The 26196-nt window shown below is 40.1% G+C and overlaps 1 protein-coding gene across 1 annotated transcript in view; it reads left to right on the top strand.

Moving 5' to 3' along the window:
* lmx1bb (LIM homeobox transcription factor 1, beta b) overlaps positions 1-25854 on the top strand; it is a 58649-nt gene extending 32795 nt beyond the window's left edge. Inside the window, exons 4-9 of the mRNA XM_057357643.1 lie at positions 15704-15936; positions 17662-17837; positions 18978-19055; positions 19527-19593; positions 23385-23543; positions 24609-25854. Coding sequence (XP_057213626.1) covers positions 15704-15936; positions 17662-17837; positions 18978-19055; positions 19527-19593; positions 23385-23543; positions 24609-24766 — 871 coding nt within the window. The 3' untranslated portion in view covers positions 24767-25854. The remainder of the gene's footprint in view (positions 1-15703; positions 15937-17661; positions 17838-18977; positions 19056-19526; positions 19594-23384; positions 23544-24608) is intronic.
* The last annotated feature ends 342 nt before the right edge of the window (positions 25855-26196 follow it).

Genomic DNA, 26196 nt, shown 5'->3' with positions numbered 1-26196 from the left:
TGGCTTTGTGGGCTGAAATGGAGAGCCTTTTGGTAAGTGGCTGATTGGAGGGGAAGTCTGTCGGTTTGGCACGTGCCCTGTCTCATGGGAAATGTGATAGCCCGGTGCCCACGCACCAGCGCCAGTCTGTACCAGCAGGGGCTTTTGCTTCACCCTGCTGGTGCCAGCCATGTGGAATTTCTTTAACAGAGATCTGACGGTCTGGCTTCATTCAAACTAAAAGTCTTGCATAATGATCTGTAGTATTGTTCTGCTTGATTTCAGATGAGCTTGCAGTTTTTCTCGGTATTTATAAATCATTTTTTACATAAACATTAATTATTATGCTTCAGAATCATAAGCAATTTGATCACCGTCAACCTAGCACAAGCAGAATGTCATGGCATTACAACAACATTTGTTCTTTTAAGAGAAACACAGCTTCCACAAACAGCTTCCATTGGCTCTCGTGCCTCTGTGGATGCTTTACCGGCATTCTCCCTCACATACCAGAGAAGCTTAGGGGCATCTCCACATCTGACCCTGTCCTCTGCAGCTTGAGGACGGGCTTTCAAAGCCAGCCAGCTCCCTGTCACGCCTGGAGCTCCACCAACTGGCCCCGGACTCAGCCCAGAGAGAGCGGAGAAGAGATCGGCGACTCCTTTCAGAACATTATCCTGGCCAGCCGAAACAATCGCTGGATGTCTTCTTTCACTCACACCTGCTGTTTTACAAACAAAGTCCTTTGCAGATGGATTCAGACCTTTCATCATTTCCCTCACTTTTACTACAGAACCCAAAGAGAAATTTAGTTCTAAAAATAAAGCAAGTCTAGGCACACAAACTTATAGGCATCATTGTTGTGTTTGAAAATTTTCAGAAGAGGCAAAATACTGCGCATAAATATACAATTTCTACATTTTAATATTTTATGAAGCCACCTTTGAAAGCAGTTTGTGTGAACGTGGCTTATTTTTAAAGCAGTTTCTTAGCAGTTTTTTTCTTAAATAAATACATACTTGTATATATATTGTATATTTTTATCAAATAAGTTAAAAGAGCACTGAAGAAAAGGCTGCAGAAAAATATCTTCTGTTCTCATTGGTGGTCCGAGGTGGTCTCATGTGTGTGCTTGTGTGTCTTTTTCTCGCATTCCAGCATATCTCCTCTCGCTGCTGCGCTCCTACTTTTGCCACCGTTGCCATGGTGACATCTACACATTTCATGCCAGCTCCTCGCACAGCAGACATATTTGTTTGGCTAGTGTAACTCAGCCCCACAATGACAGACGCTTTTGAGCATAACACCTCCTAATCTGGAATTGAGCTTTGTGAAGGGGCCTGCTGAGCACAAATTCAAATATAGTTTCTCTATGCTAATCTGGGTGGTAATCCCCCAGCCTTTGGGTCCCGAAACATCCTGTCAACAAAAAAAACCCTTGTTTGTTTTTCATTTTCTCTTGCGCTTCCCCCTCGCAGAATGAAACATTCTTTACCAGAGCTGAGGAAGCGTGACGTGGTCAAACCGATAACCAATCATAGAGTTTCAGTTTTCCTCCACCGCCGAATTTCCATCAAGCTTGTGTTCCCATAGTGAAACGCAGAAATGCTCCGCTGGAGACCACGACTAAGATCCCTTTGTGAACTTTGCCCTCAGGTCCCCTGTAGCAGCTGGTGTTAGCATGTACTTGTAGCCATCAGCTGCCCAGACATCGCTTTGGTTAATATGTGCCAGCTATGGCTAACATATCCATCATGGAGGGATGTGCTCTCTGTGTGTGTGTGTGTGTGTGTGTGTGTGTTGACTAGCGTACCCTCCCTGCTCTTTCTCTCACACCGAGTTTCTTTTCCTCATTCATCAGCGCCGGTTTTAATGCTAGCGAGCCTGCCAGTGATGCCATGGCAACAAGGCTCTCTGTGAAACAATCCCTAACCAGGTTCTTATGCACAGGTTAAGTTCTCTGGTAAATTTGGGCTGTTCTGTCAGCAAATAATTCACACCTAAATTCTTACGATGAGACGTTCCTGCTGTTAAAAGATTCAAACGTCTAAAACCTGATAAACATGCAGAACATTGGAGGTTTTTGTAGCACAAAAGACCTTATTGAATTTTCTGAGATTTTCTTTTTTACAATTGACAAACATAAAAATAGACAATAATGAAATAATTGTTTACATATCATCGCTGTCCTTCAGAAACCCTGTATGTTCGTATTTTCAGGAAATGGAAAAAAATACTGAACTTTTTGAATGATTAAATAATGTGTTGTCAAAGTTGACAAGCCCTTTTTAATACTTTTTATTGGTTAGATATTTGCAAAACCCAGTGACAAACATAAAGGGAGATTTACGGCAAAAAATCACGAAATACAGACATACGAGGTTTCAGAAGGACAGCAGCGATATACTACATATACATAAGATTATAGAGCATAAAATTTATTATTTGCTATATGAACAATTAGTCAAACTATAAAGAAGCAAATCTGAGCACAGTTTTCAACATTGAGACACAAAACCAAAGTTTCTTTTTGGAGAAAAACGTGTAGACTTATCTCAGAGAAATAAGAGTCATGAAGGGGCCTGTCATTTTTCTTTATTGTCAAATTATTTATTAGCAAAATCGTTCATGGATGGTTTGTCTGTAAATCCCATGTTCCCCATACCCTTGCGGTTCCTCCGCTGCTCTCATATCTCCCACTGTCCTGTGAACTGCCACGGTCCTCTTCAGCAGCTTTTCATGGGGTCAAGAGAGCAGCTGTTGACTTTATAACTCTGCCGAGCCTGCAGTTTCACAGCTAGCTACCGACTTTAAACAGGTCTATTAAATGTGCATTCGCCACATCTTCTCCAGACAGTGACAAGACAGCCAGGGAAGGGGGTACGCAAGTTTGGAATGTTCTTGTCAAGTCTGGTGAAATATATCTAGCTAAAGAGAAGCGTGGTTATTGAGGTGAGGAATGAGGAAAAGGGGGTAAATAGACTTTTACGGCCATATTCTTTTTGCTTTTTGTTCTTCTTTTCTCCTTTGTATTCATTTGCATGGCAAGTTGTAAAATTACTCGTAATATTAAAGTTACATTAACATTAAATTATGTCTGCTGAGTGTCAGTCTTAAAAGACAAAACTGAAGGAAGGCAGTGAGATGGCCATTAACTATTTCAGTAACTATCTTCCGATTTTCTATTTTAAAACCCCAAACTGATTTATTAAACTTGAATTGTTTTTTTAGTGAAAGTTGACTTAGTAGGTGTGGAGAATTTCCCTCTTTTGAAACACGAGAAGGAATCTATAGGAATGAAGAAATAAGTGTTCGGGCACACAAACGGGTCCGGGTTCATCTCCACGTCGACTAAGCCCTTGTCACCACGCATTCTCTTGATTTCATCTTAAACTAAGTCCCTGTCGCGTAAACATACCCCCACCTCAGTCTGCTAGCATCCAAATAATCACAGGGTCATTCCTGCTAATTAAAATGAAGGTAAACACTCCTTTTTCACTTTTGGGGAGTTAGTGAGGGGGTGGGAGGAACCAAAGAGAAGATGACACGCATACGCAAGCATCTTTCCAGACTCGACCCTACTGTGTCCTTTTAGTAATCCGCTATCTATTCATCCAGGGTAAACTCCGCAAGATGGACAAGGCATGGTTCTTGATGGAGTGGTACGGTGGTGGGGGTGTGTTAGCAGACTGGCTTCTCTAGTCTCTGTGTGGAGCTAAGGAATTTTTCATTAGTGAACAGCTGGGTCACAAGTGCTTCCAAAGCCATCTTAATATTGTGTAGGCCCACAGATTAGGGCGCCCTGAAAAGGAGCCAACGCGTGACGTTCTCCGCCGAATCCCGTCTTTGCATATTTGCAAAGCCCTCGCTTCAGAACACCTTATATTACTGTTTGTTTTATTTCTCAGAAGAAGGCCCTTCGGGGTCAATAGTAATTATGAAGCCCTCTACTCCAAATGTTGCTTTTTAACCACTTCAGAGCTGGAGAATTCCATCCTTTGTTTTCTTTCTCGAGTACATCTCGGGAACGGATGGGAACGGTACACTAGATCAGTATTTCAGCGACCCGTACAAACCAAGTATTGTGGTGGTATTGGGATACTGTGACTGCAAAAACTACACTCTATGGGCCGATTCACATTTAGCGTCTAAAACCATGCAGAAAACGTGAGCCGCGGCACTTTCTCTTGCACTCTAAAAAGTTGAAACATTTCCATCTCGATGCGGCGCAAATGCTCCTCATAAAATGTGTGTACCGCGCCGCGGTATGCACGTCGAGACCGCATCGCTCCCAATTAGTGCGTGCCTGCCGCGTGTCTACATTTAAAATAACAAACTTGCAAAAGACGCGAAATGTGAATCGCCCCTAAACATGTTGGGTTATTTAAACCCATCATTGGGTCAAAAATGGACAAACCCAACCGTTGGGTTGAATTAACCCAGAAAATGTTTATATTTGACCCAACAGAATATTCGGTTGAAACAACCCAACATGGGTTAATTATCCATTTTTGACCCAATGCGGGGTTAAAATAATACACTATTTTCTTCCATTTTAAGAGTGTATTTGGTCACTTAATGTATGATTATTGTTGCATTTATAAGCAAAAATAGAAATAATATAGATTGAAACATATTATGTATAGTTAAAGCTCAAAAACACTTTATGAAGCAAAACGATTCACAAAAACATTTTTAGGAGAGTTCAAATAGTTAAGAAATAGATAATAAAATTATTTTGACACTTGAATTGTTTGGTTGTGTTACAAGTGTGACATCAAATGTGATGAACTGAGGTTTTTCCTTCGACTCTTGAATCCATTTGAAACCAGACATTATTAAAAATGACTTTGGGAAAAGGTCCTAAAAATAATGGCTTAAAAGTTAGAAAATGTCTTAGAAATTGATGTTATAATGTAAAAAACTGTTATTTTAAGAGAATTTACTTTTTGAAATCCTGTAAAAAATGTTAAATTAACAGAAATATACTGCAAATTTGGTGTAAAATAGCCTGTCATTTTACTTTACAAAAAAATGTATTTTACTTTTTTTTGTTTGGCACACGAGATACTGGAAAATTATCAGATTTCTTTTACAGTTTAGAAAACAACTATCCCCCCAAAAAACATAAAATTGCAATGTTGTTTTTTTGTTCAGAGTTTGATTTTGAAGTTTTTTATTCATATGTACTCTATCCAATGTCATTTTTGAATAGTTCCCCATACGTCTGCCATTTGAGTGTCATAATTACGTGTTGGTCTACTCTCGTCCCTGTTCTTCATCTGAAGTCATCCAACAGGACCTGACGTTAACGCGGAGAATTTGGTCTGAGCGGCGTTCCTTTCATTACGGCTATCTATGGGAAGTTATGGCTCATAGCATACGCTATGCCATCTGAGAGTTATTAGTCCCCACTGTAAGCAGATTGTCTGCAGTGGCCTGCACAGCAAGAAGGGCCTGTTAGACCTCATTTAAAGTGGCTTGGAAGGGTAAACCACTGAGTTATTAGTATTATTATAAAGGTACGGAAAACTTTACAGGGAGTCCTTTGTCCGTTCGCTTTACACAATCTCTTTTCTCTATCATTTATCACTCGATTTTCCCCTTCTTCGGTTTAGCATGTATTTTTTTTCTTGTGCACTTTTTCAAAATATAGTTGAATCAAGAGTCCTCCCCCTCTCTTTTGGATCCTCTCTCATTTGCAGTGCATGTGTTGTAAAGATGTCAGGTCTCCAACAGGGCCAGAGAGGAGATGAGCATTACTGCAGGCTAGAGTTTCAGAGCAGAACGTTGTGATGAGAAGCAGAGCCGTCTGCAGAGATCTGCCTGTAACTCACGCCCTTCTGCCTGCTTTACAAGGGAACACACTACAGCACCATAACAAAGGGTTTGGGAGATGCTGAAAGGAGAACGTTTAATGATGTTTACATCATGAATCTTTTCTTATGTGAAAGCTGTCTGATCTTCTGAAATCAAGACTTTTAAGATGATCAAGACGAGTTTTAGAGCATTTGTTAGCTTTCTCTGGTTTATGATGTTTTTTTAGCTTTGGGGTATCGCAAACCATGATGTGTCTTCAAAATCACATGACTCGGCATTTTATTTAATGTATAAATCTGACTTCGATGAGTCAGATTTTAGGGTCGGCTCCGCACACCCACTCACTTCGCTTTTTCTTTTGTGTTTTGTGAGAAGCAGCACTGTCCTTTTGTACATAGGAACAGTGGTTGAGCATTGAGCTTGTTCATCGGCGAGAGCTACAGCTGTTCAAACACACTCTGTGTACCTGTCTGTCTGATGCTCGGGCTTAGCTGTGTACTCAACCTCCTCTGCCCACCATCCTGCTGTCCTTTTCATATCACTACAGCCATCTCTCTACACTCATCCTCCTCTCTGCTTCTCTGAATGGTTTCATTTTTTTCTTCATTCATTATCACGTAAATGTCAAATTTTGACGTGGTTTGTCTCTAGGTTTCTTTGATTGATCAAAATGTGTTTTCTTGGATTACTTATTATACTTTCTGCGATTATGAGTTTAGTAAGGAATTAAAAACAAACATAAAACTGCACTTAAAAATACTATTAAATACTATTTGTTTAGAAAATATGTTTGAGTACTATTTTTTAAAACTTAATTTCGTATGTGACATTTTAAGTACAGCATAACACAAAAACAGTTTTTATTTAGCAATTTATTTGAGATATGACTGATGTCACTTAATGACTTGAGGCACAGGAAGTCTTGAATGAATGAAGTTTATCGAGTCATTTTTATTGATTTATTGAATAGATTAATTTGTTAATTAGTCATTTTAAATCAGATCATTATATTTATAATAATTACAATATTACACATGTACAATGTACACATTTTACATATTTTTTTTGCATACAGTCAACGTATATAAAACAAATCCGAAACGCGGTGGAGTGCAAATCATGACTTTCTGTACACACACTAAAAAATGTTTGGTTATTTCAACCCAACATTCGGTCAAAAAATTTTGACTGGGTTGAAAATAACCCAACATTTTTTAGAGTGTATGAAGTAATTGAAAAGATTTACATGCTAAAGGATGAAACAATGAATTCACATGTGGTTTTTTTGCTATATTTTCACTGCTTTTCTTTCCAAGCATTCCAGACAGCAGGCTCACATCTCCACTCAAGTTATTATTATTTTTGAATATATGTTTTATTTTTTTGCTGTGATGCTGTACAGTAGATTCAGCAGTACAGAAAACACTTTTAGAATATTTTTGTATGCTTTTCAGTCTACTGCTCAAGAGCTGGTAACTGCACAAAACATCATGAAATTCATTTGTTTCTAGTGTTTTTTTTTTGCTCGATTGCTGATCCTAGTTAAGTGTTAACTCTATTGTGTTGTTGAGTTAAGTGACATGTTTAGACACTGATACGCTCCCTCAGAGACTGACCTATAATGTAGCGCAGCTTCCAGTTCACCGGACCAGAAAGCATAACATCACTCATGAACGTTTTGATGATCCCATAATAATTATCTGCCCAACCAGGTAGAAAACGCGTCATATGGTTGAATTCCTTCTCACGTTATTACACAGTTTTGCTTTGTCGGATCAATAGAGCCGATTCAGTCGTGCATGGAATATTTTCCTGTCAGATGTACGACTGGAACATGTGTTTCTGTGAACAGAAACGAAAATGTAACATGTCATTTAACCACGATCCAAAAGAGTAGGACAGACCCCGAGGCAGCAGTTCAATTTAAGTCTGCAAAAAGCAAAAACACAGATTAGACATGAAGATTGTTGTATAATGAGTCATGTTTTGTATAAGCAGGATGTCGATGAGAAGAACCGTGACTGTAAAGCTGCTTTAGGGATTGATCACTGTGATCACTTGTTTTGTAAACTTCATCAGTTCAACATTTCAGGTCATGACTTAGGTAATAAATCAACTGTCAAAAATCAACAAATATGAATAACAATCCTTGCGCTCAGCTAAAATCTCCCCGTATTCATAGATGCTGTATACAATGCTGTCAAAAACCAAATGACGACCTGTCTGGGCAAATCCACCACTCTGCGGTGAGGTTAGATGATCAGAAAGTTCTTCACCAACATAATGAATTATTCCGGTTTCTTGTGGGCCGTTTGTTAGCCACAAGCCATATCATTAACACCCCGCAAGCTTGAAAAACAGTTTGCCTTTAATTTGATAGATATTTTACATGTACAGCGGGACAGAACCAGAGATGAAACACGTCTTCGGAGATCTTTCCTCAGTGTTCCTCAAGAGAGAGGGTGAGACCGAGAGCCCAAAGATTGTATGATGGAAGAAAACACCTCTGGGCCAGTAATGAAGGTGCACATTCTCCTCTAATGTATTTTACTTTTACCTGCTGGGAGTTTAATTAAAAAACAAAGAGCCTCAATTTAAAGCCCATTACTATGCTAATTTAGTATGGAGAGGAAGGTGATTAAGCAGCTCTTAGCGTTGACTTGAGCTTGCCCAAGGGAGCAGAGTGAAGACACTCTTTATTTGCCTTCATTAGCTCACGCTATAATCTCTCCACACCAAAGAGAAACGCTGATACAGAGCAGTAATAGAAGCCCATTTCCTCATGGATTATTAAAGAGAAGTTTTACTTTAATGGTTATAGTATTTGTCTAATGAAACAGCATTTTTAGTCTGTGTTTAAAGTTTTAGGTTTTGAATTATGATCAATTACAGTTAATATCGCCCTCCTGAAATGGAGGAAGCGTCGCAGTTACTCTTAAAGAATATTAAAGAGGAATGATTTTATGGCGCGCTAGACTAGTACAAACTTTTTTTTATATGTACTGTTGGAGTTGTGCTTTTTAGTGCTCGTTTTTAGTGCTCAATGATATGAACTCTGATTTTTGGACAACAAACTCTAAAGTGTCTTCTTTAAAGGGACAGTTCACCCAAAAATATAAAATTCTGTCATCATTTACTCACTCTCGAGTTGTTCCAAATCTGTATAAATTTCTTTGTTTGGTTGAACACAGAGAAAGAAATTTGGAAGAATGCTTGTAACTAAACAGTTCTTGAACACCATTGACTACCATAGTAGGAAAAAAAGAAGAAGCTTTGTTCTGTGTTCAACAGAACAAAGAAGTTTATACAGATTTGGAGCAAAGACAGAATTTTCCTTTTTGGGTGAACTGTTCCTTAAGATGAGACCACAGTTATGCTTGCAATCAAAAGGGTTTTTGAGGAGAAGCCATTTGGGTATCTTGTTTCTTTGAAGTGAGGTTGACAGGTTAAGTGCATGTGAAGTGTTACAAAATAAAATACAACATTTATGTCATTGCTGTGCGAGTATCTATCTTAAAGGGATAGTTTATGTAATTTCATCATTTTTTTATCTTCATGTTATTTCAGACCTTTACCAAACAACATTGTCCCCCATTTACTTCCAGTGTGTGGACACAATACCACTAAGTCATTTCTCAAAATATCTTCTTTTTTGTTCCACAGAGAGTCATATACATGACAGAATTGTTATGTTTAGGTGAACTTTTCCTTTAAGTTCGAAAAAACAGAAAACAATCAAAACGCTCTTTCCCAAAAATACACAACAGCTGAAACAGCTTTGCCACTTCACATGGCTTCCAGATCCATGCTGTAACTATAAAGCTGCCCTAAATTGTTTTCTACCACTTTTTCTTTCTTTCGCTCTCTCTCTTTCTCCGAGTTGGTATCTAGGAGACAAGTCTGTCCGATATACGTGTCACAGATAAGCCAAGAGAAAAGGTCAACAAGCCATGCAGCCTGTAAATCAGAATAGCTCGACGGCGCGCTGAAGTGACTGTGGCTCAGAAATCAAGACTGTCCTACAACGCTCCTTCAACCTGTCACCCCACAAACACCTCTGTCTTTAAGATTGACACCAAACTCACAAGCCTGGGGGGCTTAGCTGAAGAAGCCTGAGGGGGGGCTGTCTTCAAAGCGATTGTTTACAGCTGTTAAACAGAGTAGAATAAGGACTTTGATGGAAATGTGGTGACATAAGCAGCCATTCCGTTCTAAATTGTTATGGGCCCGTGCATGTTCGCTAGAAATCTACAAGATGATAGGTATGGAAGAGAGCATGTGTTTCTGTGATTATCCCTCCGGGTGCTCCCCCGCACCTCTCTTAACTTCTCTGGACTCATCTTTAATCTCCTCGGGGCATGTGCTCTTTATCAGCGAGCCAGAGGCAATGAGGGTCTTCAGTGGTTGGGAAATCTTTGGCAGCATGTGGTGAGAGCTTTAAGATGTTTTGTCACACTTTAGGTTGCTCATAATCTGTTTAAAGAGAAAACACATACTCCGAGCGGCCCGGTCTGTGGTTCTGGGGGTAAAGAGCCGAGGAATTGAGAGGTGTGGCCTGTTGGCCAGGTGGTGAGATGCAGCTGTGATTGACTTAGCTCGGAGCCTCGGACCCAAGGCAGTGCTTTAGAAATATTACCTGTGATAAGCTCGAAAACATTGTGCTTTTATAAGGAGAATGCCTCGAGAAAAAAGCAATGAGAGTTGTCATTTTGTAAATTTACTTTCTACTATTTTTGGACATTTTGGCATTAAATGAATTGCTTTCTGATGGCCACACACCTGTTGCTCCTGTTGAGAGTCTAATAGTGCACATTTCTTTTGAAAGAACGTAAATGCTGTGTCATGTCCACTTATTTAAAGCAAACTCAGATGAGTTTGAATTTAGTGAGCATAATGCTTTTGCTTGAGTCATATGGAATAAACACAAAAATACATTTTTTTCAATGATTTCAGAGCTCTCGCAGGCATTTTTTCCAATCAGTCATGCTTAGGATTGTGTAATAAGTAAAGGAAACCTGTATGCTGCCTTCAAAATCGACCTGATAAAGGTATTTTAGTAGACAGAATGTTATGCAAGTATTGTTATGCAACAAGTGCCTTGTTGGCTTCCTCTTGATGCATGAATACTAATTCAGCTAGTTACCAGACAAGACTCTTTTTGGGTTTGGAAGCGTATAATGATCTCCAGGGGAGCTTTCCTGAAGTTATCTCTGTGGATTATGTCTGATTTGACTCATGGGGTCTGAATCTGGAAGGGTTTGAATCAATATTGGCACTGCGATGACTGAATTGTGTCTGTTAATCCAAATGCGAGGGTTTTATCTGCTAATCTGTGCGCTCAGGTGTTTGGATGGCGGCGTACATCCCCGTGACAAACAAATTGGGTGTCTGAGGGACTTTAAAGCCATTTCTTCCCTTTTTTGGACATTGCTTTAATATTGCTATGTCGTCTTGAGTCGTTGTAATTTCAGTTTCATATTCCCATAATGCACCGTAAATGTTCGTATGGTATCTGCTGATGGATGTTAATGAACATATCAGTCCGTACAGGATTGGTCCCGTCCAACAGTTTAGAGTAAATTACCCTCTTGACAAAAAGTGGGATCTGTAGTCCTACAGACTAATATGATCTTATGTTTTGCATTCTGCGGTAGTATGTTCCCTTATTGAGTTTGTGGAGGCAGATAGTTAAAAAAATTCCAGATGTTAGGATGTGTCTGGCCTCACAGTGTGGTCGATTCCACTTTCTTCTTTCATCTCGGACCACAGGACAGCAGGAAGCTCCTATAGACCGGACCAGAAACCTAAAAACTGCTGCCATTGTTTACGACATCAAGACACGTCGATGCTTTGCATACTAACTTCCGGTCCGGTCTTCCCTGCGTGTCCGTTCTCCCCTCCTTGTCCGTTCTCCATCGCTCAGTGAGGCTAATCAGGTAATGTTACGGGGGATTGAGAGCAGAAAATCCCCCTCCCAAGCCGGTTGGCCTTCGCCCGCTCACACTGCGGTGTTGTTTTAAAGCGCATTCTTTGGCCGCTGAACTTGGAAAGGTATTAAAGTGGGATTAGGGGCTCCTCCACAATCCAGTGTTTGTGTCATTCACTGGGTTGCTCTCTTTCAACCCCCCCACCCCACCACCACCACACACACCCGCCTTTCTGTTACCCCCCGCCTCTGCCCTGTTTGATTGTGGCGATCAGTGGGAGTTGAAGTGACTGCGCCTTTCAAAAGGAAAAAAAGGGGTAGGGTTAAATCCCTACTCCACTGCTCCCTGCTAATTCCCCTTGTTCCTCCAAGAAGGATTTACTTCTTCTGCCAGCTTGTGAAAGGCCTTCTTCGCCCATCCGAAAAGTTAGCCGTCGCCTTCCTGCGGAGGTGTGGTTGCTATAGCAGGGGCGTCATGCGTGGCTATTCCATCAGAGATTCCACTGAGAATGGGGAATGGGTCAGGGGGGCCGACGACTGCCAGAAAGTCCGGATTAGGTCCCGGGACAAAGCCAGGACAGGAAGATTCCAGAAGGAACAAATGGGAATTACAGCAGCAAAAATAATACAAAGTGACAGAAAGGGGAAATAGAAAAATAATGGCTTACAAGATTAGAACGGTTGGGTGAAAGGAGGTGAGAAGAAAAGACAGGAATTAAAATGAATGTTTTCATTTGGATGTTGAGAGGTGGGCGGTGTTGAGGTGAGCAGGCGAAACTAGAAAGTGTCACAACCGCTCAATGGGGTCATTTCCTGTTCTGGATCGTTGTATAAACATTCGATTCAGTCCGGGTCGAGACGGATCCATTATTCCGTTTGACATGTTCGACAGATCCGGCACGTAACTGGTTAATCTACAAACTCAGATTATAAATATGGTGTCAGCCATCATTTAATATGAAAGCCATCAGTGTTTGGATGTGTTTAGATGGAGGAGATTCCATGAATATGATGGAATGTGCAAAATCATCTTGTTGTTGTTACCCGCTCATCTTTACAGATGTTTCACTAGATTGTATCGCAGGACTGTGCTCTTTAATGCCAAGAATTACAACCCTGCTAATCTTCAATACTTACTCTAGGTTTGATTTGTAGGATGAAATAATTCTATTTTCATGTGATTAATGCAATCTGTATGGACGTAATTGCCGAAACAATAGGGAGGAACCAAAACAGATCAGGCCAAACACAAAATAATGAAGGTGCTTTTTTCTGCTGTTATGTTTTGTTTCCTTCACTCAGAGCCAGGTAGGCGGATATATCATGACATCAAGAGAACGGTTGACGTGCCAAAGTTTTTTTTAGGATTTACAGTTTTCCGCTGTGAAATAACAATCTTGTAATCTCTTTAATGTCTTCAAATAAATCAAAGATTTGAAGAGATTTGATCTGTTTGTACAGCCTGAAAAAGGGTTTTACAATCGTTTCTTTTTTTATCACCGTAACAAACAAATCGTTCAGTCATAACTACATAAAACCAACAATATCTGCAAGTGACGGTAGAACGGTTATTTTTGCCAGGTTATAAAGATGCTGGTTCACAAAATGACAAGGCACTTTTCTTTACCCCGTGTGACTGTTTTATTTGGTGACAGCTCAATGGACGCCCGTCGAACCTCTGACACGCACAAAACGCTGCAAACAAAAAATACCCAGCTATACAAACTCTCCCAAACAGAAATGCAGCTGGCCGCAGAACCACGTGTGTCCAGTGAGCCGCTATTATCGCTGCTCGCATCACCATCTCACAATGAAATTACCATCACAAAAACCCGCCATATTTACACATATTCATCTGAACTCATATTAACACATATTCATCACTGTCAACCGACCCCTTCCACCATCAACGGAATATGATGACGGCTATTCTCCCGCTCCCTCTCTTTCTCTCTCTCTCTCTGCCGGTGAACAATGCCATAGATGAAATGCGGAGATACACGCAAGCACCGGGGCAGCTGTCTTAGCAGCCTAACCGAACAAAAGAATCGAGGCTAATAAATCAGCTTTTAGGGGATGGACAGTGTCACACGCCCGCTCTGTCCTCTTCCTGTAGAGGTGGGCTCCCGCTGAACCTCAGAAGATGAGATAGAGACGGCAATATCTCTGCCTGTAATGAAACAAAACCGATTTTATCGACACGCTTTGGAGGAAATGAAGGCTGCGGAGGTGGCCGAGGTGTGTTATGTAAACAGACATGTATTGTGGAAAGGCATATGATTTTTGAGTTTACCTGACAAGAGAGAGAGATACCAGTTTGAAGCAGCATAGCTTAAATTTGCTATTTTGGGATTCTTAAGACAAAAAAAACGATTGTTTTGATGACTATGTGGTGTGCATTTTCACTTTTCTTTACTGTATGGATGTACAGCATTTCCTATTGGAATATCCTACTGATATGCATGAGTGGTATTAAAGGGGCAGTTCACCCAAAAATGTAAATTCTGTCATCAATTATTTACCATTATGTCATTCAAAACCTTGTTTAGGACACTTTCTTCTGTGGAACATGAAAGGAGATATTTTGAGAAATGTTTTAGTTGTGTGCATACAATGGAAGTCTATGGGGGACAAAGTTGTTTGCCTGGTTATCAACGTTCTTCTAAATATCTTCTTTTGAGTTCTGCAGAAAGAAAGTCATACAGGTTTGAAATGACATGAGGCTGAGTAAATGATAAAAGCATTTTAATTTTGTGTGAACTAGCCCTTTAGTGGCAGGGACATTGTCAGCATTTTAATTTAAGGGGTTTGTAATCCTGGCTCAATAGGTTGTCATCAATAGAATGATTACATGGATGCAAATTCTCAGAGCTTTATATCAGTTCAGCCTTACAGATTTTAAGCCGTCAGCCTTAAGACATTGCTTCCCGTTTCGGTAGAATTGTGTGAGTGGCGATGGAGCCTGTCTAATCACTCCAGCGAGAGGGGTAAAGCCAATGGAGCTGAGGGCCTGCGCCGGCGATTGAGGTTTGCTGGTGCGTTGGGTCGAGAGCTGATCCTGTATTTCCTCCCATTGGGTTCTGCTGAAGCGTTGAGGGGTTATCCAGGCGGCTTTAACACATGAGGCAGGGTCAAAGCAGATCGGTCAGGGGCTCAACCTCACGCCCCCTGCCCCCTTAATCACACAACAGTGATGGACAAGCACATGTAAAGACATTCTGTGATGTTGACTGATGCTGTCTGAGTTTTGTTGCTGTATTTTATGCATTAAGATGATAGTTCGCCAAAAAATTGAAATTCTGTCATCATTTTCTCACCCTCTTGTCATTTCAAACATTTATGTCTTTCCTTCTAATGCAGAACACAAAAGAAGATATTTTGAAGAAAGTTGGTAACCGAACAGCGGCGGCACGCATTGACATCTATTGTATGGACTCAAAACCAATGCAAGTGAATCGGTGCCGGTTAACAGCATTCTTCAAAATATATGTTTTTGTGTTCTGCGGAAGAACGAAAGTCATACAGGTTTGAAATGTCAAGATGGTGGGTAAATGATGACAGAATTTAAATTTTTGGGTGATCTATCTCTTTATCTCTGCATACGTAGGCTTTGTTTAGACAGGCAGCAAACTTCTTATTTATTACATTTTGTTATCAGAAGTTTTATTTGCTGAGATTCATTTAGTTGTTTGTAGTCTGAACAGCCAAAAAACACAAACCCAACCAAAAGCACATACATTGTGGTCTGAAATCCAATTAGGACACTGTCTGAGCAAACAGATCTGTATTCCCTTACATTTCGGTGTTAGATGACAGTGCGGACAGTCGTGAAAATCGAATTATAGAAAAAAATCCAGAGCAGATCCAGAAATACAGAGCAGTGCGAACGAATGAATAGAGGTTCAGAGCAGATTTGTAACTTTGCTTATGTCTCATGGACAGATGTTTTGAGCATTCTCTCTTGTTTTGTCTGGCCAGGTTATTCGCCACCAAATGCAGCGGGTGTCTGGAGAAGATCGCCCCCACTGAGTTCGTGATGCGGGCGCTCGAGTGCGTGTATCACCTCAACTGCTTCTGCTGCTGTGTGTGTGACCGTCAGCTACGGAAAGGGGATGAATTCGTACTGAAGGATGGACAGCTGCTCTGCAAAAGCGACTACGAGAAGGAGAAAGATTTGCTCGGCTCCGTCAGCCCAGATGATTCAGATTCAGGTATATGTCTGAACGAACCACAAACTGTGATGTTAATGCATTTATTAACATGGGAGACGTACAGTATAATAAAAATATTCACTTGATCACAAAAGTAGGTGAAAATAAAAAGCTTTAGGGTGCAAAAAGATGGAGGAGTCTGACAGCGAGAAGCCGCACGTGCTGATACCAAGATCTGGTGAGCTGCTGGAAAGAATTATCGCTGTGAGTCTCTGTGACTGACAGAAGGGATTTTGAGCCTTTCTCACCCAAGTCCCGCACTTCTTATCACCCCCTTTGACTGCTTCCCCTCACTTCACCGTAATGAGGCATCTCATCAAACCTCGCTCTTAACATCCCCATGTGGCTTTCATTTAAACGCGCACACATACATGCACGTCAAGAAATTTGTCAGATGCATCTATCCTCCATTTAAAGTGTTTAAAAAAGTTTTTCCCTGCCTGCACTCGTTTGCGTTCGCCGTTCAGCAGGGGGTTCGAGTTGACCTAAACGCAAGACGTAATCTGTAATGGCGAGGAATTCGATTGCATTGCAGCCCACCACACAACTGGCAGAAAGGAAGATGAGAAACAGATGAGAGAGGACGAAATCGGCCCATCGCGTTTGCATCCCCTGCCGATTGCTCGAAGAGGCCAAAGCGTTCTCAGATCTTTATCTCAAGAGATGTTCAATGCTGATGCCACAAAAGCCACCGGTGTTGCAAGAATTGCAAGAGCCCTTAATCTGGAAAAACAGTCACGCTGGGACCGAGCCCATTTGGGTTTTTAAATCTTGAACTGGGCCACGTTATGGAGTTCGGTGCCTTTTTTAATTACTATTATTATTCTATTAAACACAAGCTGATGTGGCTTATTGGAAACCTCCACCCACTGAACAATAAAGCCAATCCCCTCTTTGACTATAATAATTACAGTAGGAGAGCCAGAAGCCATTTCGTGAATATGGCACATTAGCCGGACCCACAGAGAGAGATTATCATGACACAGGGCAGGCTTGATTAAACCGCCTGAGGATCACCATAGACTAATTGAGACACTTTGATTAGTTCGTATGAACATGCATCAAACTGTGTACATTTGGTGATATGAAGAGAGAGATATTGAATATCTTTATGGCTTGAAGAAAAAGCAAACTAAGCTTGATCCTGGTCTCCCAACCCGGTCGGATCTGTTTTAGGATTTTAAGATGATCGAGTTTGGAAACCAGCTGACAACCAAGTTATTGGCAGGTTGGTTGGCTTAAATCTTTCCAACATAGTTTGATTTGTAGAGGTTCCCTCTCTAGTTTAGTTGTGATCACCGACGTGGGTGATGACAAGCACACACTTTGAATTTGTGGTTTCGCTATCTGCTTCACTTCCTCTGAACATTGGACCTCATTTCCCGCTTTCAAAGCTGCGTGTTGGATTCTTATCAAAGATTTATATAGTGTAAAACAGCCAAAGCCGCACGCTATTTATTCTAAATGACACGACGTCCAATCCTATGACAAATTCTCATACTTCACAGCGCTTCGCAAGACGGGTTACAGTCTCGCCGTCTATGTGGCCCACTCTTTCACTAATAAATTGATAAGAGAAGTATTAAAACCACATGTGTCTCCTTACATTATGGACACGCTGCGTATGAATCCTAATGTTGAAAAGAACAAAAACATCTATTTATCAGTAGATAGCGAGTTTTAAAGCAGAGTGCTGATTCCTGTGAATGATGGATCTCTCTCTAGAGAAGAGTGAAGATGAGGAGCTGGATATTAAGCCGGAGAAGGGCTCTGGAGGTACTGGGAAGGGAGATGATGGGAAAGACCCCAGAAGACCCAAGCGACCACGCACCATCCTCACAACGCAGCAGAGACGTGCCTTCAAGGCATCATTTGAGGTTTCTTCAAAACCATGCCGGAAGGTGAGTTTTGTACCCAGAAGAATAGAGGTTGTGTTTTCATAGCTCAGGAGACGGACCGTATGGATGTCTCAGTTTTGTTTCATGAGAAAAAAGATACACAGTAAACAAAATTGGAAGTGGTTCTGTATACCAGTTATCAGTATAGATGATAACTGAAATTCTCTAAGAAAACTACAGTTAGTATAGGAGAAATGAGAACATTTATTATAATATTATTGAGCATCACTGTGGGTAGTAAAGGCTCCAACAAATGTTTTGAGATAAACAATAGATGGAGTTATTTTTAGAAATTGTAGAGGAGACACGTTTTTTCTAAGGAGAAACTTCTGAGAAGTAAAAAATAGAGCACACATGTAAATTCTCTCCATTTAATCTTATTTCTGCACTGTTCTCTATTTCTGTGTTCTCTGGCAGCTGGGGTGCCAGAAATATTCCTTAAAATATATTTTTTCCTGTGAAATTACATGGTTTTCTCTGTTTTTGTAAATTTGCATTTGACGGGTTTTGACCATATTTCAGAAATACGTGAAACATATGTTAATAAAACAGTAACATTTTTGGGACATTCTATGTGAAAATCTCTAAAAAGAAAATTTAAATTCTGTAAAATTAAGTTTTTACAGTGATTTTTAGAAAAAGCCGTTGCAATTTGACAGAGGATCTAACATAATTTTTTATCTTTTATGTTTTTTATTGTTCTATATTTTCAACTTTTTTTAAAATACATGCATTTTCATGCATCTTTACATGCATCCATACTGTATTGATGCATCTATGTATTGTATTGTATAGTCCACAACGTGCAATATTATTTATCTATATGTGTAGTATTATTTATTTACTCTACTTTTTTTAATATGTATATACGTAGAAAGTTCCCATAATTAAAAAAAAAAAAAAGACAGTAAAAGGTTTACTGAAGATTATTACAGTTTCATTTCTCCAAATAATGTTCTCTTCACACATACTTCACACTTACTATTTGTCTAACAGTTTAAATTGTTCTTTATACAAAAAAATATATATATTTAGGGGGGAGTCCCTCTCAAAAAAAGGTTCATCATAGGGTCCTTGGCATGAACTATATGCATAGCATAAAAAACGATATAGAAATTAAATTGAATAACATTTTTAATCTAGGTTAGAGAGACGTTGGCTGCAGAGACCGGTCTGAGCGTGCGTGTCGTTCAAGTGTGGTTCCAGAATCAAAGAGCTAAGGTAAGTTTACACCGTGTGCACTACCTTATTAATCATCCAGTATTACCCGCACAAACCTGATAATGTGTGTCCGAGGATGTGATAACGCAACAATTTGCAAGTAATCCTCCAACAATGCACTAAACTCTTCCCAACCGCTGCCAAAAGGGAAAGAGCGAGAGAGGCTAGAGACAGCAGATCTCAGTCCCTATCTGCCTCGAGCATAACCTCTCGATGCATTCCACGAAAAACTCCCCAAAAGTTCGAGTGAGATGCGTTCACATCCATCCTGCTCTTACATTAGCGTTTGAAACCCACCTCAGAGTTCTGATTTTATCTTCAAAAGGCTGCGGATAATATAATGCAGCCAGATCAAGCTCTCCGTAGTTCACACTGAGGTGAACAACAAGGAGCATCTCTTTCAGATAGCGGAGAGTTGGTTCGGGGAGTCGCTGGGTTTTCTGATTGCGGTTTTATCGCTATTTTTTTCAGATGAAGAAGTTGGCACGGAGACAGCAGCAGCAACAGGAGCAGCAGAACTCCCAAAGGCTGGGCCAAGGTAAGATGTCCTGACGTGAACCTCAGGGTCACACATCTGGCCGACACACAAATTTTCAGTTATGTGACATTCACGGCCGACAATGTCATATGTAATCTTTTTTGTACTGTTTGGGGTCACATATGTTTGTAACAATTGTGGGCGGGGCTTTCCAGTGTGATGTCACAGTTATGCAACAGTGCAGTGTAAATCTTGGGATTGTTAAAAATCAACAAACACTAACACCATTTTATAGTATCGTTTGAGCAAACGTTTTAGATTTTGAGAAAGATATCAACTCCACATCTGGCGTTCAGGATGTAAGCGTATAAGAATACCAACTGAACTCACATCTCCCCTTGCTGTGCGAGCCATGTCCATCCTCCCAAAACAGGGCGAGCGGCTCAGGCGCTGACCCCTGTTCGCTGTAGATTAGGTAGAAAAAGGCGTGCAGCCCTTGTGCGAGGGAGGAAGTGTGGAGGTGGATGAATTAATTTACAACGTAAACGCATTGAAGTGGCCTCCACTTTGACCGATCCACCCACCCTATTCCCTCCTTCGCTGGAAGCATCCCAGCTCCTCAAGCAGTCGTCTCAAGTTGCTATGCAGCCGGCCGCAGAGGACAAGTCATTGTGTGTCTGTGATCTTTACTTTCAGTGTCTTGGCACTTGTGGATCTGTTACAAAGCTCTCCGTCTTCAACTTTTCATGCAATCTGCTACAGGTCACGCATGCTGACGTTCCATTTATTATTGGTTTTTAGAATAATGTCATAATGTTGGCTTTGTAATTAAGTTAAAGGGATAGTAAGTGTTGTCATCATTTACTCACCTATGTGGCATCTGTCCTGTTAATGAAGTTTTCTTTTCCATAAACTAAAGGGGATGACCATGATAACGATTCCTTTACATCATAAAAGAGTAATTCAATAAGCGACACCTTTTGTCGACCAAAGTCATACAGGTAAAAGTCAAAATCTGAATTTGCATTTTTGGGTGAACTGATTCGCAGGTGTTAAAGCGCTAATACATCAAGTAGCGCCTTTTTGACATTCAATATGTTGTTGAGAGGATCCAACAGAGCTTCCGTAACAGATGAGTTTGGATGAAACCGTCTGGAAAACAGAAACATGAAGAATATTATTCCAAGCAGTATGGAGGAGGACAAATGTTTCCTTTACAGCTCAAGAGTCTTAATTCCTGTACAAATATTTGTTGTAAGGCAGTGGAGTGCATTCCGCCATCATTCATATTTATAACGACATCCTAAAGAGGTTTTACTTTGGAGATCAAGTATGCATGCTCGATGCCGTCTATGATCGTACAAAACAAAATATGACATCATTGTATGAATAGCAGGGACGCTGCATTTCATTGATCCAACATTTTTATGACATCATTCTTGATGTATGTAGACAATAACATTGCTTTCAAGTAAAACCTTAAGACCTTGGTTTAAAGTGATAGTTCACCCAAAAATGAAAATTCTATCGTCATTTACTCACCTTCTTTTCATTTCAAACCTTTATGACTTCCTTCCTTCTGCAGAACACTAAAGAAGATATTTTGAAGAATGTTGTTAACCAAACAGCGACAGAACCCATTCACTATGGTTTTGTGTCCGTACGATGAAGTCAATGGGTGGCCAGCACTGTTCGGTCCAGTCAATCCAGTCATTTTTTTATACGGTTGAAATCTCAAGGTTTTTTATTGACGTTTTATTGCTGAACAGACCCTCTTGTGCCGCTCTCCTGTAAAGCCATAATCCAGAAGATCATTGAATCATCTTCAGCGATAAACCACCAGTAATAATAGTTTTATTTTATAGACCCATGTTGGACTATTTCTACACTACAATGCATTCATTTATGAGGCCTTCACAAACTCTGTCTGCTGCGTTGTGCAAAAAGAAGAGATTTCTGTATCACTGTCAAAGATCAGAAGTTCATAGTCACAATGACACACGTTTCTCTTTGTTCAGTTCAGCACTTTCATGCCCTTTAGCTCTATCACATTTAATGGGATAATTCACGTTCTTTAGACAGATAGTGATCTGTCTTTGGCCATGAACCCTACACTCAACAGAAATGTTTTCTCTGAGGAAAATAGCGAAATGATAGGGGTGATGGAGACACTAGAGAAGGACAACTAGGTGTAGATGAACTATTCTGGTGGTCTAGAGATATTGAGAAGTCTTGTGAAGTCAGACTCCCCCTTGGGAGTTACTAAGGCGGTCTTGAGCAGTCCATGATGTAATGAATCATGGAGTTGAGCTGGAATATGTCATCAGACGGAGCCCCGCGGTTAATACGTTGCTGTATCTGTTATCATAAATCTTATCGGTCTTGGTTATAGTGTCATCTTACCCATAACTTCAGCTGTGGGGCTAGAGAAAATATTTGGGAACTAAAAGTCAAAGGTGTTTGTTGCATTAAAGGTCAATGTATTTGAAATATGGGTCAATGACAAATACAGACTCTAAAAATGTATTTTTTAAAACCGTTTTTATAATGGATGTAATGCATAGTTTTGAGCCAAAACAATTTAACACGTTTTTTGTTGTTCAAATATTTAAATGCATATAAATGCATTTTTTGACAGTATTTTTAACTTCACCACCCAAAAAAATGTCAGGTCATACATCAAATATTTGTATATGTTTTTATATATTCAGAATTTTATTAATCATTACAGTAACTCGTAGTATCTGCGGTGCCAAAACAAATTATTATTTTGTGTTATTTGTTTACATTTTTTATTCATATTTATTTATTTGCACTTTTTTACCTTTAAACACACAAAATAATCATAAAGATATAAATCTATTCTAAGCCCTTTATTCACTCGTGCCTGTTATTTGTTGGTTTAAATAAAAAATGTATAAATTTCATAAACATTAATAATGACAGGGAATATACAGTATTTATCCATTCAAAACAAAGTTTTGGAAAGAAAAATCTAGTGAAAAATCAAATGATGTGAGAAATTTTACCACAACATTTCTCCACAAAATCTTTTAAGACCAAACCAAATGCGACTTAAATTGTTTTGTTGTCTCTTACTGTATGTTTATAATTGTGTCATTTGAATCTATTTTTAAATCTTTCAAAAGAAAATTTGAAGAAGCATCTGAAGAAACAACGCCAGTGATATAAGCAAATTTTCCTCTCAGACCGTAACAAATTACTTGTATTCTTTTATCCTCTTTTATTTTTAATTACTCCCTTTCAAAGATCATCATTTCGCAAAAGTAACTTGATACAAGCGCTGTACTATGTACGTGCACGGTGTCATTTCAGTGCGGTGAAGCTCGACTTCAAATGTCCGCGCATCAGAATCGGAGATGTAATGGAAACTTGCGGAACCCTGTAGAAATGAATTGCAGACATCTTTCTTGCGAGAGCTCACCACTCGAAAGAGGAGCGAGATGGTGGGCTCCAGACTAGAAGCCACAAGAGTCATTCCTAGCCCTCGGCATTGTGTATGACTCATGCAGCACTGCCCTATAGGGCCGGTGTCACAGCACAGCGTCTTTCTTGCTACAGATCGAGAGTGTTTCTTGTTTGTTGGTTTTTCATGCAATTCAACTTGATTTCTAGGCCAGATACCAAACCTAGCCTTGATTTTGGGAGAAACACAATATCCTTGTCGAACGAACAATTCTTTCGAAACGAAGCATTAATGTTTTGGATTATGTACAGTTGTTGGGCTAACTATGGACTTTGCTAAGATGAAGTCAGTCATCTCTACCCTAAGAAGTATTGTGAAACTTTCATCAAAGTTTGATCATCGTCATCTTTTGTTCTTTTTCCAGAGGTGATGTCCAATAGGATGGAGGGCATGATGAACTCCTACACGCCATTGGCTCCTGCCCAGCAGCAGATGGTTGCCATGGAGAACGGTTACAGCACCGATCCCTTCCAGCAGGGCCTCACCCCACCTCAAATGCCCGGTGACCACATGAACCCATATGGTGAGCATCATACCCTCCTCCAGAACTCGGTCTGGTTTGCTCCCTGAAGCCGGAGCATGTGTTCGCGACCACGCGGTTCAGGCAGCGCTCACCAGAACCATACCACCCTTCATTCCTCGTGAGATTACGCATACGCATTCGCAGGGCCACCGCTTTATTTTGAAGTTTTCCTTCCAAATGAATCCAATATGTTTCAAAACCATATCCACCCTGGTTCCCAGAGCTTCCCGTTTGCTTTATTCTCTCCCTACATGTAAGGATGTTCTGCTGGGTGACGCTGTCAATCGGTTGTTTTTTGTGACGATCTGCGGCACGCCATGTAAAAACAACAGCGGTTAACCATGATGACTGACACCCATAGGGAAATATCCACGGGTCTGCTAGCAAAACAACACATTGAGAATTGCATGGAGAACTAGCCTCATGTGCATTTCTCAAAATTGTGGCGCTTAAGAAGCTAGCAATAATTCCTCAGCCGCCACTTTAAGCTGCAGAATTCGTACGGCCAACCTTCTCAATATTATTGACATTAACTTCAAGCATTAGGCACATAAATCTGGAGACATTGGTCACAGCCAACCACAGAACAGGTCCCAGGTGTCTTGTCATTCATTCCCTCTGAATGGCAAGGCCCAAATCCCCGGCCTCATCACGCTCTCCAGCTTGGGTTTTATTGGAGAACAGCAGGGACAGACAACATTGCCAGCTCATTAAAAAACCATAGCCCATCAACCTGTCAGTGTCTTGCCGAATGGTGTCATTAAGTACTGGAAAGCGCATTACAGCTAACTGTGCCCACAAGGAAAATGACAGAGCCGGGAAGATTAGCTCAGAAGTAAACATTCACTATTAGCTCGGTTGTTAGCGGGAATCCATTTAGTTTAACAATATCTGATTGTCAACCAATGTCCTTTTGGAATTTGTGTTCACAATCAAATACGTAAGCGGTTTTGAAAATTGCCAAGCGTTTTACACGCGAGCAAACTTTTTGACTTTTGCATTGCTACTGCTGAGAGACGTGAAAGATTCGCTTTGAATGTAACTTATCTTTTCCTCTCGCCACAGGAAACGACTCGATATTCCACGACATTGACAGCGACACTTCATTGACCAGCCTCAGTGACTGCTTCATGGCCTCGTCCGAGGCGGGCTCCATGCAGGCCAGGGTGGGGAATCCCATCGACCGACTCTATTCCATGCAGAGCTCCTACTTTGCTTCGTGAAAATCCAAATAGACAACGAAAGGCAAAAGTGGGTCACTCACTACAGCTCACTGGTCTCCTCAACATACGCCGCCTATCACGGAAACCAAATCCTCAGCAAAAATCGAACACGGGCCAACCAGGAAAAACCAGAAAAGACAAGCGAACTCGAGGGCGGAGCGTCCTCATTTTTCGGCAGTGAAGAGCCAGCTCAGGATGCCCAGGCTCCTGAGGCTGTCAGGTTTTTTCTAGTTACTTGTAGATTATTTGTACAGGACTTTCTCAGAAGTAACATTTCACCTTCTCGTCATCGACTTGTGGGAAAAAAAGACTTATTGATGAACAGTTTCAGTCGCTGAAGCATCAAACGTCCACTTTGAAAAACTCTTGCTGAGAGGAGCAGAGGACCAAGACGCAGTTCATAGTGCATGAATCCATATCCTTGTGATTGTTATGTTGAAAATTTGAAAAAAAAATCTTGTGTTGTTCAGATGTTGAAATGTAATGTTTGGACTCGGTTTTCTCTTTTCATTATGTTCAGCATTACATTTTTTATCACTTTAATAGATTAGCCCTCTGAAAGTCAATGTAGAGAAGCTTAGAGGGGGATATATGTATAGTATATCTGCATTTGTTAAGGTTGTGTGTTTTTGTGTGTGACCAGCTGGGATGAATGTGTGTGTGTGGTTGCGTGAGTTTACGTGTGTGTGTGTGTGTGTGTATGTGTGCGTATATGTGAAAGCCGGTAGGGGACTGTCATTGTAAGCTCGAACCATGTGTATATATACTTTTCCCAAACAAATCATTTGTGCATGTTAAAAATGGAGATCATTCTATTTATTTAACTAAAACATGCTTTTGAAGGTACTTAAACTGAAAAGCTTTATTTAAAAAGGAGAAAATCATGTTCAGTAGAAGACACATTAATTTCTCAACACATTTGTATGTCTTTTAATTATGAAATACGGTGGATTCTTATTCCAGCAGTGTACATCAGCAAAATTGTGCTATTTATTTGTTACAGCCCTGACATTGTTGAAAATGTGTTTCCAAATGCGAGGATTGCTAAATTGCCAAAGTCTGTTGGTACAATGAATAAAGTCCTTTTCTCCTTGAGTTTCTAGTTTCAACAATCCTATTTCAGCTATCTTTTTTATATACGTACTGTATATACACTAATGGTCAAAAGTTTAAGGTCATTAGACAAAAATGTTTTGCATGATCCTAAAAATCGTTTAATCTAAAGTGTATTTCTAAATGTTTAAAATTAGAAGACAAATATATAATTGTGCCAACATAGTCGCTTCTTTAATTAGAAAACGAAAAATATTTTGTTGAATTAAATGTTTTAAAATAATTTTTGTAGACAGACATAATTGAGCAAACAATTTCTTTTATCAGAAAACTAGAATTTTATTAAAAAAAAAATATATTTTAAGCTGAAGGTGTAC

The sequence above is a fragment of the Triplophysa rosa genome, linkage group LG17 (assembly GCF_024868665.1).
Source record: "Triplophysa rosa linkage group LG17, Trosa_1v2, whole genome shotgun sequence".
Taxonomy (NCBI): domain Eukaryota; kingdom Metazoa; phylum Chordata; class Actinopteri; order Cypriniformes; family Nemacheilidae; genus Triplophysa; species Triplophysa rosa.
This window is presented reverse-complemented; position numbering and strand designations above follow the sequence as displayed.